The sequence below is a fragment of the Oryza sativa genome, chromosome 2, assembly GCF_034140825.1.
Source record: "Oryza sativa Japonica Group chromosome 2, ASM3414082v1".
NCBI classification, from domain to species: Eukaryota; Viridiplantae; Streptophyta; class Magnoliopsida; order Poales; family Poaceae; genus Oryza; species Oryza sativa.
Window position 1 is genome coordinate 11,019,080 of NC_089036.1, and position 15,695 is coordinate 11,034,774.

Below are 15,695 nucleotides of genomic sequence, written 5' to 3' on the forward strand. Positions count from 1 at the left end.
GGTGAGACGAGCGTGGCGGAGACCGGTGGGGAAGGAGGTGGGGCGGAGGCCAGCGGTCGAGAAGGCGGGGCGGCGGCCGTCGAGAGGAGCAGGGCGGCGGCCGTTGAGAGGAGCGGGCGAGGCGGCGGCCGGCGTGCAAGAAGGTGAGGCGGCGGCCGGCGTGAAGAGCAAGAAGGACCAACTTTTTTTCTTTTTTTCTCCTTTTTCCCCTTTTATTTCTCTTTAGATTTTTTATTTTGCAGTACATTGATAATTTTTAGTTTGGTGAATTTGAAGGGGTATACTCACCACCTCTAATGATGAGGTGATTGTAACCACTCATCCATCCTACTCCTTCTAACCAAACAAAAAAATGGATCACCAAATCCATCTTCATCCCTGGAACCAAACAAAAGACTGGATTGCCATATTCACTCTACCAAACAAAAAACTGGCTCGTCATATCCCATCCAACCTTGACTGTGAACCAAACACACCCTAAGCCTAAATACTTATACAAATTTAGTTCTAGTTTTCTCCTTCTAAATATTATACAAATTTATTTTGCCAAAAAGTCTCAGCTGTCCATTAATTGGATGAGTGGCTCACATCACTCGCAGTATTTACCTCCGGACGAAGAAGAAATCGCCGCCACCCTCTCCAAAAACCCTAGCTTTCCTCCCCCTCGAAACCCCACCACACCACTGCAACGCGTGCGAGCGGCGGCGAGAGGAAGGAGGAGACCGATGGGGCGGCCGTACGCGGTGAAGGGGCGGAAGAAGAAGCGGAAGCTCGACGACGGCGGGGCCTCCCGCGAGCCCCCGGTCGACGAAGAGGCGGCGGAGGAGCTGCCGCCGCCGGAGGGGGTGGAGGAGGAGGAGGGGAAGGAGGAGGACGTGGCGGCGGCGGCGGCGGCCGGGGAGGTTGCTGATGGGCTACCCGTCGTGCCACGGCCGGTGGACGGGAAGCGGCGGCCCGGCGCGATCTTCGTGCTCGAGAGGGCCTGCCTCGAGGTCGGCAAAGTCGGCAAGGTATGGGGCGAAGCTTCGCCAACAAATTTATTACACCTTTTTCTTGCGCTTTTTTTTCGACCAATCCGTTTCTGGCTTTGGATGTACAGTTTGGATAGTTGGATTAGTTCTGTTCTTATGCTTATCTTGATAAATTTGTTTGCGCTAGAAGATAATTCAGCTGTATACTTTGTTAACGAGTTAGCTGTATTGTATCTGAACATATCATTCTGTATACCTGATGATTGAGGAGCTTAATGCTACACGAATGATACTTTTGACAATTCTTTGTTAGCTATATTGTATCTGAACATATCAGTCTGTAGCTCTGATGATTGAAGAGCTTAAGCTGCACGAATGATATTTTTGACGATTCTTTTGACTCTTTGTGTAGACTATGCAAATCCTGAACTCGGATGACCATGCTAATTATTTGAGGAAGCAAAACAGGAATCCAGCTGATTACAGGCCTGATATCATTCACCAGGTATTTCGAATTTCTTGTATTTCCGGAGCTCCCAGGGATTAATGGCACATGATTAAAGCCTGTCCTCTCTCACATCTGTACAACCCCTGTTTGAAACTGAACGAAAGCAGACATCCAATTTTCTGTTTGAAATCATTCCGTACCACATCATTATCTGTGTTCTATTTTGGCTTCCCCTATTGAGGATATATACATTCCATGGCATTTACCTCCTCACTTTTGGGGGCTAACCACAGAATGGCCCCTCTGGTAAAGGATACTACCTCCGTCCCAAAAAGAATGTTATTCTGGCTATGCATCTAGACATACTCTTATCAGGTGCATAGTTAGAAATGCATTCTTTTTGGGACAGAAGTAGTAGCTGATTTCTGTAGTTGGTGCTGTGCACATAACACCAGAATGAAGTCATTCTTGAAAGAGCCTCGTGGTGATTTTACAAAGAACATCTAAGTGATTAATGAAAAAGAAATTGTTCAAGCCAGTCATTCATTTCTCTCATTTGTTTTATACCTGCTTTCTCAAAGCCAACATAATTTGTATTCTTAATATTTTGCAGGCTCTTCTTGCAATATTTGATAGCCCACTAACTAAAGCTGGGAGGTTACAAGCTGTTTATGTTAGGACTGAAAAGGGAGTATTGTTTGAAATCAAGCCTTACGTCCGCATGCCACGTACATTCAAACGTTTTTGCGGTTTAATGTGTAAGTTAATAATGGCTGTAATTGCACATATATTGTGTTTTTAGTGTTTTCTGTGAACTGTGCTGATGAAGTATTTCTACAATATTGCAGCACAATTATTGCAGAAGTTGAGCATTACAGCAGTTGGAAAGCGGGAGAAGCTTCTTAATGTCATTAAAAATCCAGTCACCCGCTATCTACCAGTTGGAGCAAAGAAGATTGGTAAGAATCCATATTCTTTTAGTGGTAGTGTTAATCTTAGGTATAAGTAAATCCAGAGTTCCTTAAACTAGCTAGAGTAACATCCTAAAATCATCTTTGGTTAGACTAGGATTAAATTTGGATGACAGAAACCAAAATTTTGAGAACTGAATGTCATGACATACAATTTTCCAGAACCTCGTTTACTAGTTTTGTGTAGAGAATTTCTACTCATTTTTTTCCTATGAGAATCACAACATAAAGTAGTATTTGTAAAATATACCTGCAAAGATGCACTTTTAGCTAGGTCAAATAGTATAATTCGTGACCCAATGAACATTTAGTAGCACATTTTTCTTGATCAGGGCATCAGGTAATGGTCCACTGTTGGTTGTTGCTAATTCATGAGTTTTTTTATACTTAGGTCTTTCATATAGTGCTGAGAAGTCAGTCAATTTGTTTGACTATGTTGCCAAATCCAGTGACGATGTACCCCTTGTGTTTGTGGTGAGTTAAGCTATGCCGTCGAGTTGATTTATTTTTTGTTCCATTCTTTCTTCCTGGTCCATCTCTTATAGTCTGCACATGATTTCAGGTAGGTGCTATGGCTCATGGAAAGATTGACAACGAATACTCAGATGATTACATACAAAGTAAGTTACCTTCAATTAAAATTAGAGTTAGAGCAAACAGTTTGCAGGATCATGGTGATATCATCTATTTGCTGCATTCTTTTGTTATTGTCTACTCCCTCCGTTTCATATTGTAAGACTTTCTAGCATTGCCCATATTCATATAGATGTTAATGAATCTAGACACATATATATGCCTGGATTCATTAACATCTATATGAATGCGAACAACGCTAGAAAGTCTTACATTGTGAAACGGAGGAAGTAGCTGTTAAAAATATTATTACATAAAGGTTTCAAGCAAGTTGCATTTATCATATGCTCGCTCATTTGTAAGACAGGTTTACAATCTAGCTCTGTAACACAAATGCCCTGTTGCCTTTCCTGAGATGCCTGGAATGTTGCGTGCATTTACTGTCTCAAAGATGTTTTCTTTAGTTCGTAAAAAAATGTTTTTCCTTTGTGACTTATGTAAATATAGACAGTCTCAGATTTTTTTTTCCTTTTACTTGTGTTGATATCCATTGTCTTCAGATGGTTTCGTTTGACTCGTGTTGATATTCTGCACATTGTTCTTGCAGTTTGCAATTACCCTCTCAGTGCTGCCTGCTGTTTGAATCGAATATGCAGTGCTCTCGAGCAGAAGTGGAACATCCAGTGAAAGGAAATTTTGAAAACGAACACTGAAAAACATTATGTGAAATTGTTGTGTACTCGCTAGCTAATGCAATTTTGCGGTCTCCTCCCATGCTGAGTGTGTACTGTATTCTGATTGTGGAGACTTGAAAACTCCGGTGGTAATAGTGTTAAAGTTCAATGTTTGTCGCAACAATATGTTACATCTTGAGGCATACTGTTGCTTATGATTACCACCAGCCTTGAGCTAGGTTGGTTGAAAACCGAACTGCAACGTTTGTCCTTTGCCCCAAAATTTTACGCTGAGCTGAGATTTACCCGCATTAACAGGACCATTTCACTCCCGAGATCTCATGACAAGCGGTTTTTTCGTTTGATTCCTTGGTTTTATTTATACTTCTACTCAACGCTTGGTCCATATATATATAGTATCACAGAAAATTTTAAGATAGTGGGACAGTTCAATCATGAATCAGATCTTCTAAAATAACACAGGAACCATACCAGTCAATGCCTGCGAGAATAGAAAAATGGTTACGGTTGCATAAAAGCAAATGCTTTAGCTCTTCATGTTCAGTCCAGCATGATAGAAGAAGACATTGCAATCTCTAGAGCTGTTTGGTTCTTACCCAATCTTAATAATACCAAAAAAAAAAGTTGGCAATCCAATTAATTTGTTGCCAAATAATTGGCATTCCCTTTCAAAAAAAAAAAAGGTGGCATTGCCAAAATATTGGTAAGCAAATTGAAATGTAGTGTGAACACATTTCCAAGTGGAATTTTGGCAGCAAACCAAACAACCCTCACCAAACATTTTCATCAGGTTTACATTGACAATGATCCAAACATTGTTCTCAGGATTTGGCAATGCCAACACTTTAAACAGGTTTACATTGACAATGATCCAAACAAGCTTCTCAGGTGCTAGGTTTTGCTGAAATTACCAAGCAGAAAGAACACTCGATGCAACTACAGTCTACATTACAAGTACAGGTAAAAAAGTGGATGATCCTTGTTATATTCACAAAATGTTCCACGGTAATGAGTTCAACGGCCAAACTCGTTATTTCATTTAGTGACTACGATACATACTTACAACCGGGCACAATTCGAGTAACTCGATCAGTTATTCAGAACTTCTTTAACTTCACAGCAAGCTTATCAAGGTGAAAGTCCATGATCTCCGAGATGGTCTCCAAGAATGTCTCCTCACTAGTTCCTGGAAGGATGGCATCCTCTGCTTCCTCTATGATGGCCTCGATTTCAGATTCTTTTTTGACTGTTTGCCTGCATAAGATGCTGCCGATGTCATAAGGCGTTAGGCCTCTCTCTGCCCCCTTCTTCAAAAGCATTGTGCTGATGCGCAGAACTCGGGCACACTGGGGAGATAGCGCCCACCCGTGGAACTTGAGAAGCGCAATGTCTTTGTCAGCATCTAGTGATCCAATGTATGCTGCGGTTTCTGGACCGAAGGGTTCGCGGGCTTGGGGCCAGTAGAGCCACTCAAAGGTACAATCTTCAAACTGCAAAGGGGAAAAGGTAAAGACTCGTAAACTGGTACAGAAAAATTGATTGAACTAAGCAAGATAGCATACAAGGAATTAACTTGTACAAAAATAATGCCAGCTAACAATGATTCAAATCAAATGAATATTAAGGACACACGGCCTTGTTTACTGGATCAGTGCCGAAATTGTCACATTAACATAGACAAAAACATTGAGAAAATACGAGGATATTACTGACATTGTTTAAACTTCCAACAACACTAAATAATTACTAGGGATCTCTAATTACTATGCTAAGGACAAAAATAGCAGTTTAAGTTTACCAATTCAAGCGAGTGAACATAAATACAATTGTTTCACATGATAGCAATGATCAAATACCTTCTCTGGCAGGCAGTACCCATGATCAATTGGAATCAACTTCAAGTGATCTTCTCCATCTTGGCACACTAATATGTTCCCAGCATGACGATCAGCATTTGCCAACCTAATATCCAGTATGGCAATCTTCTGAACCTCTTTAACTGGGAAAGCTCGAGGGCCCATATCCTCACAACTGCCATTGTTATCTACAAACAGCTGCAATGATCCAACCTTATTAGATCCCTTCCCCATATGGAAACAACGGACCAACGCTGTGGGTGGTACACCAGAAAATCCAGGAACATCACACGATTTACATCCATAAACTGGATGGTCAAGAATATATGCTGCAACCTCCCTTAATGCACCTTCCCCTACTCGCGTTCCCCTTTTCAACCCCTCACCATCAGTTGACAAAGGAAGGCCCCTGGGATTATTCTTTGCCATTGGTTCCTCATCAATAGGCTTGAATACTGCAACATTGCTTTCACCTGAAGAGTCCTTCATGAAATAGACTCCCCCTGAACCCTCTGTTGACATCACGGGAAGGTACCCGTTTTCTATACCAGAAATTGTTGAGTAGATCATTTCCATCACAGCAGGAGACAATTTCACCTTTCCATTAGCAATGATTGGCTCAACTGGAGCAGGTTTACCCTTAGCTGGTTTCGCAAGGTTCAAAGCATCTGTTTGGAGGTTATCATTGTCTTTGGGAGTAACAACTGTAACAACAGTTTCCTTATCACCCTGCTGTGTCTGAACCTTTGCTGGCCTGCGGATGAACAAGTGGATAACTGCAGCACCCTTCTTGCTAATATCTGCAATCAATTGGTTATCCTCAAGCTCTTCACCGTCAAACACAAGCCTTTGGTCCTTGAGACTCCCAAGTTGCTGTCCACTCTCAGCTGAGAGCTTGTCCTTGAGATACCCAACATTGCAGCAACTCTCCACCTGGAACTGAAATTTCTTCCCATTGGCAGTCTCAATGCTTATCGCACGGAGGTCAGCCAACCGCACGACAAGATGAAGCACATTTCCATCGGTAAGTCCATAATCCCTGACATGGGAGTTGTTTAGTGACAGCTCATGCCCACTGAACACCAGCCGCTGCTTGGTAGTGACAAAGCCCTTGAACTGCTGGATGCGGAGCTTGACCGAGGCAACAGAGTCTGAGTGCAGGACACGCATTGGCATGGGTGCCACCCCTGGCATGGCAAGAAAAATGACAATAGAATCCAGCTGCTGCAACCGGGGCTCGCCATGGGGCGCAAAACAAAACTGGTCCAGCAGGGGGCTCAGTGTGGCTATACCGGCTGACGACATCTTTGCTGATCTCAAGCAACACAGCCAAGGCAGCCAAAGCTACTGATGCAACAAGCACAAGTGCACAGCCACCAGCACTAGAGAAGCAGCTATTTGCACTATGAATTAGTGGATGTGACCCATTGATGAAAAAACAAACCCTAGGGTCTCCTATCAACAAGGAAACCCTAGGGGCCACCGCTTGACACCAATGCGCCTATAATCCCTTCTTGGCCCCCAATGCGTTCAACCCTGCACATTCAAGAGAAACAAATCATCAAACCCTAGGTGAGCAATCGTGGTACTCAAAGCAGCAATTTCAGCAAACCACATAGCAACAATCTGAGCATTTCGCACCCGAACCGAAGGAATCGTGCAGAGGCGGCAGGATCGTCTCTGCTACTACTCCAATGGCGCAGCAGCACAGCATCTGTAGAAGTTCAAAAAAAAAAAAAGAAGAAAAAAATATAAATCGAGTAGGAACTCGAGTTCGGCCAGGGGATTCGAACAGCACAAGCAACAGAGAGACCCCTCACCGGAATTGATATAAACAGATTGGATCCGAGGAGGCGCGAAGACGAAGCCTCCCAGCCTCCCTTCTCCGTCTCCGCCTCCGCCTCCGCCTCGGCCTCCGACGGGCCGCGAACCCCCGCGAGATTCCGCTTCCGAAGTCGCGCAGTCTACGATCGATCGCCATTGCCAACACGCGTTAGAAACACAAACCCGAATCCAAAAAATCGCACCACTTCCTCATCGATCCTACCCATCAATAACACAGGAACCAAATCGCTCCCGCGGGAGGGAGAAATCGCGGAAAGTGAATCGGAGAACGAATGGATCATCTTACCACGACGGCGGAGGCGCGGATTGGCGGTGGCCGGAGCCGATCAACTGCTCCGCCCTTCGGAAGAGAGAGAGAGAGAGAGAGAGAGAATTGTTGAAAAGAAAAAGAATGGGTGAGGGTTTAATTGGGCGAGGTGGTGTGGGTTTAGCTTAGCGTGGTGCCGTGGTGGGAGTGGGATTTTAACTTAAGTAGGATTTGGATTTGGATTTGGAGTTGGAAGGCGGTGGCTTTGGCTTCGGGTTGCCGGCTTCGTGGGGAACACGTTGGAAAGGAGTCGGTTACTGTTTAGAATAAGTAACTCCGGTAATTAATTATAATTATTAATTAATTAATTGTCTGTTTGTTTCCAGTAATGAATGACTTACAAAAAAAGAAACCCGGGGTTGCAACTTGCAAGTCAGGCCAACGGTGAGCTGGGGCCATTAGGTCCTACTGTATTTCGAATTTGAAATTTTATGAGCTTTTATAGGCTGACTATTTCTGCTAGTTAAACTTATTTAAGTTTGACAAAATTTATAGAAAAATTTAGTAATATTTTTAATACAAAACAAACATATTTTATATTAAATATTAGTTTTAATAAAGCTAATTTCATGTTTTAGATGCTGTTAAATTTTTCTATATTTAAATAGGAAAATAATCAAAATAACTTATAATATGAAAAATAAGAGAGTAGTTGACATTAGACATTGCTCGTTTCAAAATCGCTAGTAGATCTTTTCTGAAAATAACAAATACTTTAGAAGTTTTTGTAAAACACGAACCCTGCTATATGTACAACTTCTACATTCGATCGGTGTACAATCGAAACGGCAAAGCAGCACAGTACATGATGGCGTGAGGCTTCATGTGACGTATAGCATGTTGCTGATGCCGCGTACGTCGTTGTCCAAAAGTCGGACGCTCCGGTCGTTTGTATATTATTTTCGGTAAAACACTTTAATATGAAAATGGAGGAAGTAAACTCGGGTATGCTCCAACGCTCTTGACGGTGGTACTCTATAACATGCGCTTGTGAAAAGTGAAAACCCAAGTTGGGTTCTAATTCTAGATAAATAGAAAAGGAAATATAAGAATTGCGTTATAAGGGAACATGAAGTTTTTTCCGATTGGTAATAATTGAATAGTTTCCTATGAAAATGGTAAAAAAAATCTTGTGAAACTTCGGAGTTACAAATGATACATCCAAAGGTGTCATATTATAAGCCTATAAATTATGTAGATCGAAATGTTTACAATGCAACCATTGCACAATGATCCCCAAACAAGGATTATATACCAAGAAAACAAATATTACAACGATTGATTTCTAAGCCTGTGTTCGAGAGGTGAGGCCCACACACGCAAAACAGAGCGACGCATTTTCTTATGATTAATTAAGTATTTAATATTTTTTTTAAAAAATGGATTGATATGATTTTTTAAAGCAACTTTCATATACAAATCTTTTACAAAAACACACAGTTTAACAGTTTGAAAAATATGCGTGCGGAATACGTGGGAGGTGAGTTGGGAAATGTGGGGGAAGAACACAGCCTAATTCTTCTTTGCTAGCGCTTGAAGAAAGTACATAAATTAAATGGGAGAAATTTGTAATTGATTAGGAAGAAAAAGTAGGTGAAGAATTTGAATGGTGAAAGATTGTGATTAGTTGATAATGGAATATATGTGGTGAAATTATTATATTTTAGAATAAATTTTAAATGCTAAAAGTTGATATATTTTAAGACACTAAAGTAACAAGCAAGTTCGCAGAAAGGATCTTGAAACAACAACGACAAGCAGTCAAGCTGCTGCCAATGCCATGGATGTTCCTGGGCTCCTGTGAAGAATTCTAGAAAATACTCTATCCATCCCAATATATAACAATTTTGGACTGCCAATGCCATGAATTTGAAGAATGATATGTCCAGATTCGTAATAGTAGGCAAATCCGATACTAGGCTACCTCCTTCGGTTTGTCACAAAATAAGTTATCTTTTAATAATCATTACATCGAAGTTTATGAAGGTAAGAGATAAATGGATTGGGAGTAAACAAAAGGAGAAATAATTTTATTGAGATTTGATAAAGTGAAGGTATTTTAGTTTTTGTATTGGTACGTGTGAGATGAATGAAGAATAAACTTATTTTAGGGTTGGAAGTATAAACTTAGGGTTGGAAGTATGTTTATAGTTTAAGTCTTGGCGTAAATATTGAAGACGACCGACTAGTTGAAATCGTGGATACGAGTTACGACCGGCACAGATCGATCAGCATGAATCGACACCGAAGGTTTGGTTTGGCCAGTGCAACCTGTAACGTTATGTACTAGTGCTTTCCTGCCGTAATAAAAATTTTCTTGATTCCTACTGGAAATATACCACAAAATTCCGGCATTCTAGAGCAGCAGTAATTACATTCCACGTCACACACACCAAGCTGTGGGTGAAAGAGAAAGGCAATGTGAAATTAACATCTATCTGCCATCCTTATCACAGCCAAAAGAATCATATCCCTGGAGTCTGCGGATAACTACAGATGATGATGATGGAAATGAAATAGCTTCAACATACTGTAACAACATCCCAAGTCATGCCCACAGCGAGCAAAAGATTTATACACCACAGGTAGTTCTCTCTCTCTCTTCCTCTCTTCACATTCACAGGTTCCTCTCTACAAAATCCCAGATCCTCTCTTCCATATAGATCCGGTCCCCTAACCGGCGCGGCATGTGCCTCTCGTCGGGGAAGAGGAGGATATCGTAGGGCTTCCCCTCCGCCATCAGCGAGTTGATGAGCCTCGCCGTGTGCCTGAAATGCACGTTCTCGTCTATCATACCGTGGATCAGCAGCAGCCTCCCTCGGAGGTTCTTCACATGATGCATGATCGACCCGTATCTGTAAGCGTCGCGCTGCTCCGAGGGCAGACCCATGTACTTCTCGGTATAGAAAGTGTCATACCCATCCCATGCTGTCACCGGAGCGCCAGAAACTGCACAACTGAACGTGTCGGGAAATCTCGCGAGGCACATTGCCGAGAGAAAGCCACCATAGCTCCAGCCGTAGAGACCTATATGTCCGGGTTTTGCTAGGCCTTTCTTTATTAGCCACTCGGCACCTGCTAACTGATCTTCAGCATCGACACGACCGATGTTGTATTTGAGCTGTCCCTCAAACTGCAAACCGCGTCTTGCGGTTCCTCGATTGTCCATCTGCCAGGAGACAGTCAGTCATTCAGTGTTACAAACAACTTGTATTGCCATGGCTCATGAGCCCAATGATAAATGTAGTGACAAATGCGGAAATATATAGGCATATGATTATACTCCATAATGAGCAATCAACAAATGCGGAAATATATAGGCATATAGCAGCCAGCATAAATTTATCATATATGAATAATTCTAAGCAAAAAAAAAAACTCATGTAAATATATGATTATAGAAACATCCGTTCCAAAACATTTTGCTTCCACTTCAAAATTCCCACCTTAAAACTTTAGATTATTTTTGCTCAAGAAGCAATATGGTTAGTCATGATGGATTGTATCATCAATCTTACCACTTGCCATAGTCGCTAGGGATAGGGGGTAGTATAATTGTTTGCTTGCAACTGACAGACATTACTACAATAAAAAATATTGGCTGCTGGATTGTATTGGGCTTTTCAACCCACACGTCACTTAGGATAATTACATGGGGCTTTTTTGGACACTTGTAATGTTTTGCTAATTCCTAATGACAGGAAGGTTACAGGCGCCAATATTTTCCAGACATAGTTGTGGACGCAGGAACCCTTATTAGCTTAGTGGAGTGGTGCTAATATTTCTGACTCAACGCAAATTTTATGCTTGAATGCACTATTGCATTATCTGAGGTTGAGTCCATGTTAACTCTCAAAATGACATACTGATGTGCTTTGGAAAAATTAATGGATGAGATGCCATGCATTGCACAGCATACCTTGTTAAACAAAAAGAAATTAAATGGTGCTATCTTGGCCATAAGTTTATTTAAAATCATTTTTAGTTTAGAATTTTACCCATGCAATGCATTGCACAGCATACCTTAAGATTGGTGACATTATGGACCAAAGTGAAAACAGAAAAAAAAAATCCTCAATCGGAATCTATCTTGTTAAACAAAGAGCAAAGAAAAAAAAATAGAGGAAAGAATAGTTACCTTCCAAACTAATATACCCTTACTACGCAGGAACTGAGCTCTCATGTCAACTGTACTTATCCATGAGTCACTTACAAGCTGGACACTGGGACCGCCATAAACGTTAACGAGTGTTTTGTATGGGGGTGGTCCATATTTTTTCTCATCAGGGAGATAAAGAGTTCCATATAAAGCAGTCCCATCCTTTCCTTCAATCTGTACTATCTCTGGAGACAGCTGCTGAAACTTTTTAAGCGGCTGAACAGTCAGAGGCTGCTCATATAGAGGCATTATCACACTTCCATCAAGCAAAGAGCATAGCAGGATCACAGGTGGAGATTTTATTGAGTCATACACATCAATAAACCTCAGCAACTGATGGTCAAGAATTACTGAATGACGTCCTGTGCCATGAGTCAACCTCTTGGGGACTTGCAAGGGAAGGCTCCAATCCGGAAATAGGTTGGTGGAGTAAAGATTTGTCTCCAATGGCCCATCCAATGTGCCTGTAAAATATATAACTCCAGAACTCTCATTGACACCAGCAATTTGGTCGATCATCCAATCACCTTGTGTGAGGGGCCCCAAGCACACACCATTCTTGTCATGAAGATACAGGTGTCTAAATCCTGTCTTCTCACTGGCCCAAATAAATCCACCTGGATGTTTACTATTCACTCCTTTATCCAGAGGAGTAAAACAATCGTGCAATGTTATCCACGTATCATGCTCTTCCTCTAGTATGACCTCCCTTTTACCTGAAGCGATGTCAAACTTAAGTAGCTTAAGTTTTGAGTGAGTTCTATTGAGAACTTGAACAGCAATAGCACTATTATGCATCCAGTTTACTCTAGCAAGATATTCTTCATCACCATGGATACTATTTGGTTCTCCACATAGGAGATCCATCCAAGTTATTTCTCCTCCATGGGAAGAAACAACTCCAAGGCGCACTTTGACATTAGCAGCCCCTGCAAAGGGGTAAGCATGATCTTCTTGAGCATCTGGACCAACCGAACTTTTACCCTGGTGCATAATTCTATACAGTGGGATTTCAGATGAGTCAACTTCAGTAAATGCAAGGTGTTTGCTATCAGGAGACCACCAGAATCCCATCTTCCTTTCCATCTCTTCCTACAATGGGAGATACAAAATATTAGGCAGCAGCCATCAAAACAAATTCCATACCAATCCTAATGGATCAACATGTGCACCTGTGCAATATACTCAGCAAGTCCGTGGATCTGGGAAAAAAAGAAACAAGTACAAATGTTAGATTCTGAAGTTGCAGTAACAACACATGATGTATGATCTTGCATACTTTATTTAATCCCCGGTATATATTTCTGTTGATCATGCAACTACTAATGCACAACTCAGCATGTTTTGAATGTTAGAAGAATACTGATAGCATAATATACATGCTACATGGGTAAGCTAATAAAAACTATGAGATATTATTGGTAAAGGGGAACATAAAGTTCTTTTAGCAGGCAAGTTTATCCTAGAAGCTTATTTGAGCCATAGCACTAATGGCGGCAGTTAACTAGAACACCCTCTAAAGTTTGGTTAAAAGACTAACTTATAAAACTTGTAGTCTTTATAAACACCGCCAGCCTCCTGCAATAGTTTCGGCTGCTGTGTGTCTTTGGAAGGTAAATATCCCACTGTTTGGACTTTGGCTATGGATTAAGCTTACTTTGGTTCAACCAAAAAACAATCCCTACCAAGAGGTAGAAAGAAATATTTGAACTATAACACATTGAATATATTGTTGACAAAAAAAATCAATATATTGCTTAGTTCCAATGATAGTCATGTTGGGTTACATGCTAGTTCCAATGATAGTCATGTTGGGTTACATGCCAAGAATAAAGCTAATAAACTTCTAGAAAGTCAACATGAAACTTTTCTTTGCAACCTGCTCAACAAGACTTGGTATGATAACAAACAACACAATGCACACATATTCCTATTAAAATGTGAGTATCATTAACAGAACTCCAAAGAAGTACCTTCCCACTTTCGCTTGCACCATAGGTCAACTGGGTAGTTTGCCCATCAGAGAACCCCACTGTATGCAACTCATCATCCCGCACATACGCAATCATGCTCCCATCTGGAGACAGATGTGGGTCAATGATGGGGGATGTGGCTGAACTTTGCAGCTTGAGTACAGGTTCAGCACCAGACAAATCCTGGAAGTAAACCTATGGAAATAGAAAAGATATATTTCCATGAAACTCATGATATTTAGCATCCTTGAAAATTTACAAAGGTTATCTGAAACATCAAAAACTACCAGAAAAAGAATATCCATGATACGCTGACAACACAAAACTAACCATAGATGACAATAATCAACACAACAGAGGAGTTTTATTTCTTTGAATCAGTAGCGAGATCACTATTTAGGAACATGTCAGCTACCTAATCCACCAATACAAGATGCAGCACTATACCAAGAATGCAGGAAGTGCGATCTCAAGCACAGACCTGCAGGCACTGATAAACTCAACTTCATAGCCATCACTAACGACTACAGAGCAAATATGGCTCATCCCGCGACATCCAAACCAGAACCATAATAATGGTCACCCAACACTGCCCCACAAAACCAATACCAGCCTTCCATTAATTCAACACTCGAAACGGAAATTAATGAGCCTAAGCCTATCCATGTGCAGTTGCTGATAGCAAAATCAGAATGTCAACCTCATACCAAATCCTTAATCCGAGAAAGTGGTCCAATACACAAGGATAAAAGTATAAAACTACCGAATTTGATTAGGGCAATGCGTATCATCTAATACTAAGTTACTAACTCAACTGAATTGGTAATAATATAAATCAAGGAAGAACTAAATGGGGGAAAGGGTTTGCGGTTTGAGAGATACGAACCCCAGAGGGGAGCGGCACGACAATGCCGGCGCGGGAGGCGGGGGTGCCGGGGAGGCGGGCGCGCCACTCGTAGCGCGTGACGCCGAGGCCGCGCTCCCGTGCGCGCTCGCGGCGGAGGCGCTCCTCGGCGGAGAGGTTCCCCTCCTCGAGGCCGCCGCCGTCGGGGGGCCCGAAGAGGAGCTCCTGGCGCCGCTGCGCGGGGTCGAAGGCGTACACATTCCGGTGAAGCGTGCCGTCGGGGCTGTACAGGAAGGCCACCCGGCGGTCGTCGGGGCTGAAGCTAAGCGCCACGGGCGCCCCGTAGCCCGGGAGCGGGTGCTGCACGATGTCCAGGAGCTCCACGCTCGGGGCGGCGGCGCAACCCCCCGCCCCCGCCGCCGCGCCGTCCCCGTCCCCGCTGCTGCCGGCGCCGACGAAGGCGTCGGCGAGCGGCATCCGGGCGAGCTCCTCCTCCTCCTCCTCCCCCGCGTCGAACCGCGGCTTCTTGCGGCTGTTCCCCTGATCCGACGACGACCTCACCGCCCCCGCCGCCTCGCCCGATCGCATCGACCGACCGCCACAGGCAGCCGCCGCTACCCCGCAAGATCGCCGCCCCAAGAAAACCTCCCCCCTCCCTCCCCAACCCGCGATCCTCCACACCCAACAACAAAGGCGGAGGAGAAGGTATGGTGCCCTTTGAAGGCAGACGAGGATCTCAAATCCGAGGCGGAGATCGGAGTGGAGGAGGAGAGAGAGAGAGAGAGAGAGAGAGGATCGGAGGAGAGGTGGAGGGCGACTTGGAGTTGGTCGTTCGTTCCAAGAAGGGGAGGAGAGAGAGAGAGAGGCGGCGCTAATTGTAAGTAAGTTTGTTGAGAGGAGGGAGGCCTTTGGGATGTCTCGGTTTTTCGTTGGATTGGATCATGGATGGAAGGAGGGCGGTGTGAGGAGGGTGGTGAGTGAGTGTGGTTGCTTTGCTTGACTGGGTCTGGTCTTTCTTGCCCTTTGCCTCTCTCCAATTCTATCCTAGGCTTC

At 43.0% G+C, this 15,695-nt stretch overlaps 3 protein-coding genes across 3 annotated transcripts; 1 reads left to right on the plus strand and 2 right to left on the minus strand.

Annotated features, from left to right (window-relative positions):
- The first annotated feature begins 629 nt into the window (after positions 1 to 629).
- Positions 630 to 3,893, plus strand: LOC4329057 (uncharacterized). Its single transcript, XM_015767951.3, has 7 exons — positions 630 to 1,010; positions 1,384 to 1,476; positions 2,033 to 2,177; positions 2,268 to 2,378; positions 2,782 to 2,864; positions 2,953 to 3,010; positions 3,571 to 3,893. Exons 1-7 carry the CDS (start codon positions 726 to 728, stop codon positions 3,648 to 3,650), a joined length of 855 nt encoding a protein of 284 aa, XP_015623437.1. The 5' UTR covers positions 630 to 725; the 3' UTR covers positions 3,651 to 3,893.
- Positions 3,894 to 4,428: 535 nt separating this feature from the next.
- Positions 4,429 to 7,756, minus strand: LOC4329058 (phosphatidylinositol 4-kinase gamma 4-like). The gene is made up of 5 exons (XM_015767379.3): positions 7,646 to 7,756; positions 7,335 to 7,478; positions 7,156 to 7,228; positions 5,515 to 7,050; positions 4,429 to 5,148 (listed from the first exon to the last, which is right to left on the minus strand). The coding sequence occupies exons 4-5, from the start codon at positions 6,817 to 6,819 to the stop codon at positions 4,756 to 4,758; spliced, it is 1,698 nt and encodes a 565-aa protein (XP_015622865.1). The 5' UTR covers positions 6,820 to 7,050; positions 7,156 to 7,228; positions 7,335 to 7,478; positions 7,646 to 7,756; the 3' UTR covers positions 4,429 to 4,755.
- A 2,332-nt stretch (positions 7,757 to 10,088) lies between these two features.
- Positions 10,089 to 15,481, minus strand: LOC4329059 (uncharacterized). The gene is made up of 5 exons (XM_015771253.3): positions 14,685 to 15,481; positions 13,799 to 13,993; positions 12,998 to 13,027; positions 11,805 to 12,917; positions 10,089 to 10,835 (listed from the first exon to the last, which is right to left on the minus strand). The coding sequence occupies exons 1-5, from the start codon at positions 15,228 to 15,230 to the stop codon at positions 10,284 to 10,286; spliced, it is 2,436 nt and encodes an 811-aa protein (XP_015626739.1). The 5' UTR covers positions 15,231 to 15,481; the 3' UTR covers positions 10,089 to 10,283.
- Between the last annotated feature and the right edge of the window lie 214 nt (positions 15,482 to 15,695).

Coding starts and splice junctions, on each gene's coding strand:
- LOC4329058 (XM_015767379.3), bottom strand. CDS start 6,819: ATGTCGTCAGCCGGTATAGCCACACTGAGCCCCCTGCTGGACCAGTTT. Junction 5,149..5,514: donor GGTACTGCCTGCCAGAGAAG/GTATTTGATCAT, acceptor TCCCCTTTGCAG/TTTGAAGATTGTACCTTTGA.
- LOC4329059 (XM_015771253.3), bottom strand. CDS start 15,230: ATGCGATCGGGCGAGGCGGCGGGGGCGGTGAGGTCGTCGTCGGATCAG. Junction 13,994..14,684: donor TCGTGCCGCTCCCCTCTGGG/GTTCGTATCTCT, acceptor CTATTTCCATAG/GTTTACTTCCAGGATTTGTC. Junction 13,028..13,798: donor GTGCAAGCGAAAGTGGGAAG/GTACTTCTTTGG, acceptor TTTTTTTCCCAG/ATCCACGGACTTGCTGAGTA.
- LOC4329057 (XM_015767951.3), top strand. CDS start 726: ATGGGGCGGCCGTACGCGGTGAAGGGGCGGAAGAAGAAGCGGAAGCTC. Junction 2,178..2,267: donor ACGTTTTTGCGGTTTAATGT/GTAAGTTAATAA, acceptor ACAATATTGCAG/CACAATTATTGCAGAAGTTG. Junction 3,011..3,570: donor CTCAGATGATTACATACAAA/GTAAGTTACCTT, acceptor TTGTTCTTGCAG/TTTGCAATTACCCTCTCAGT.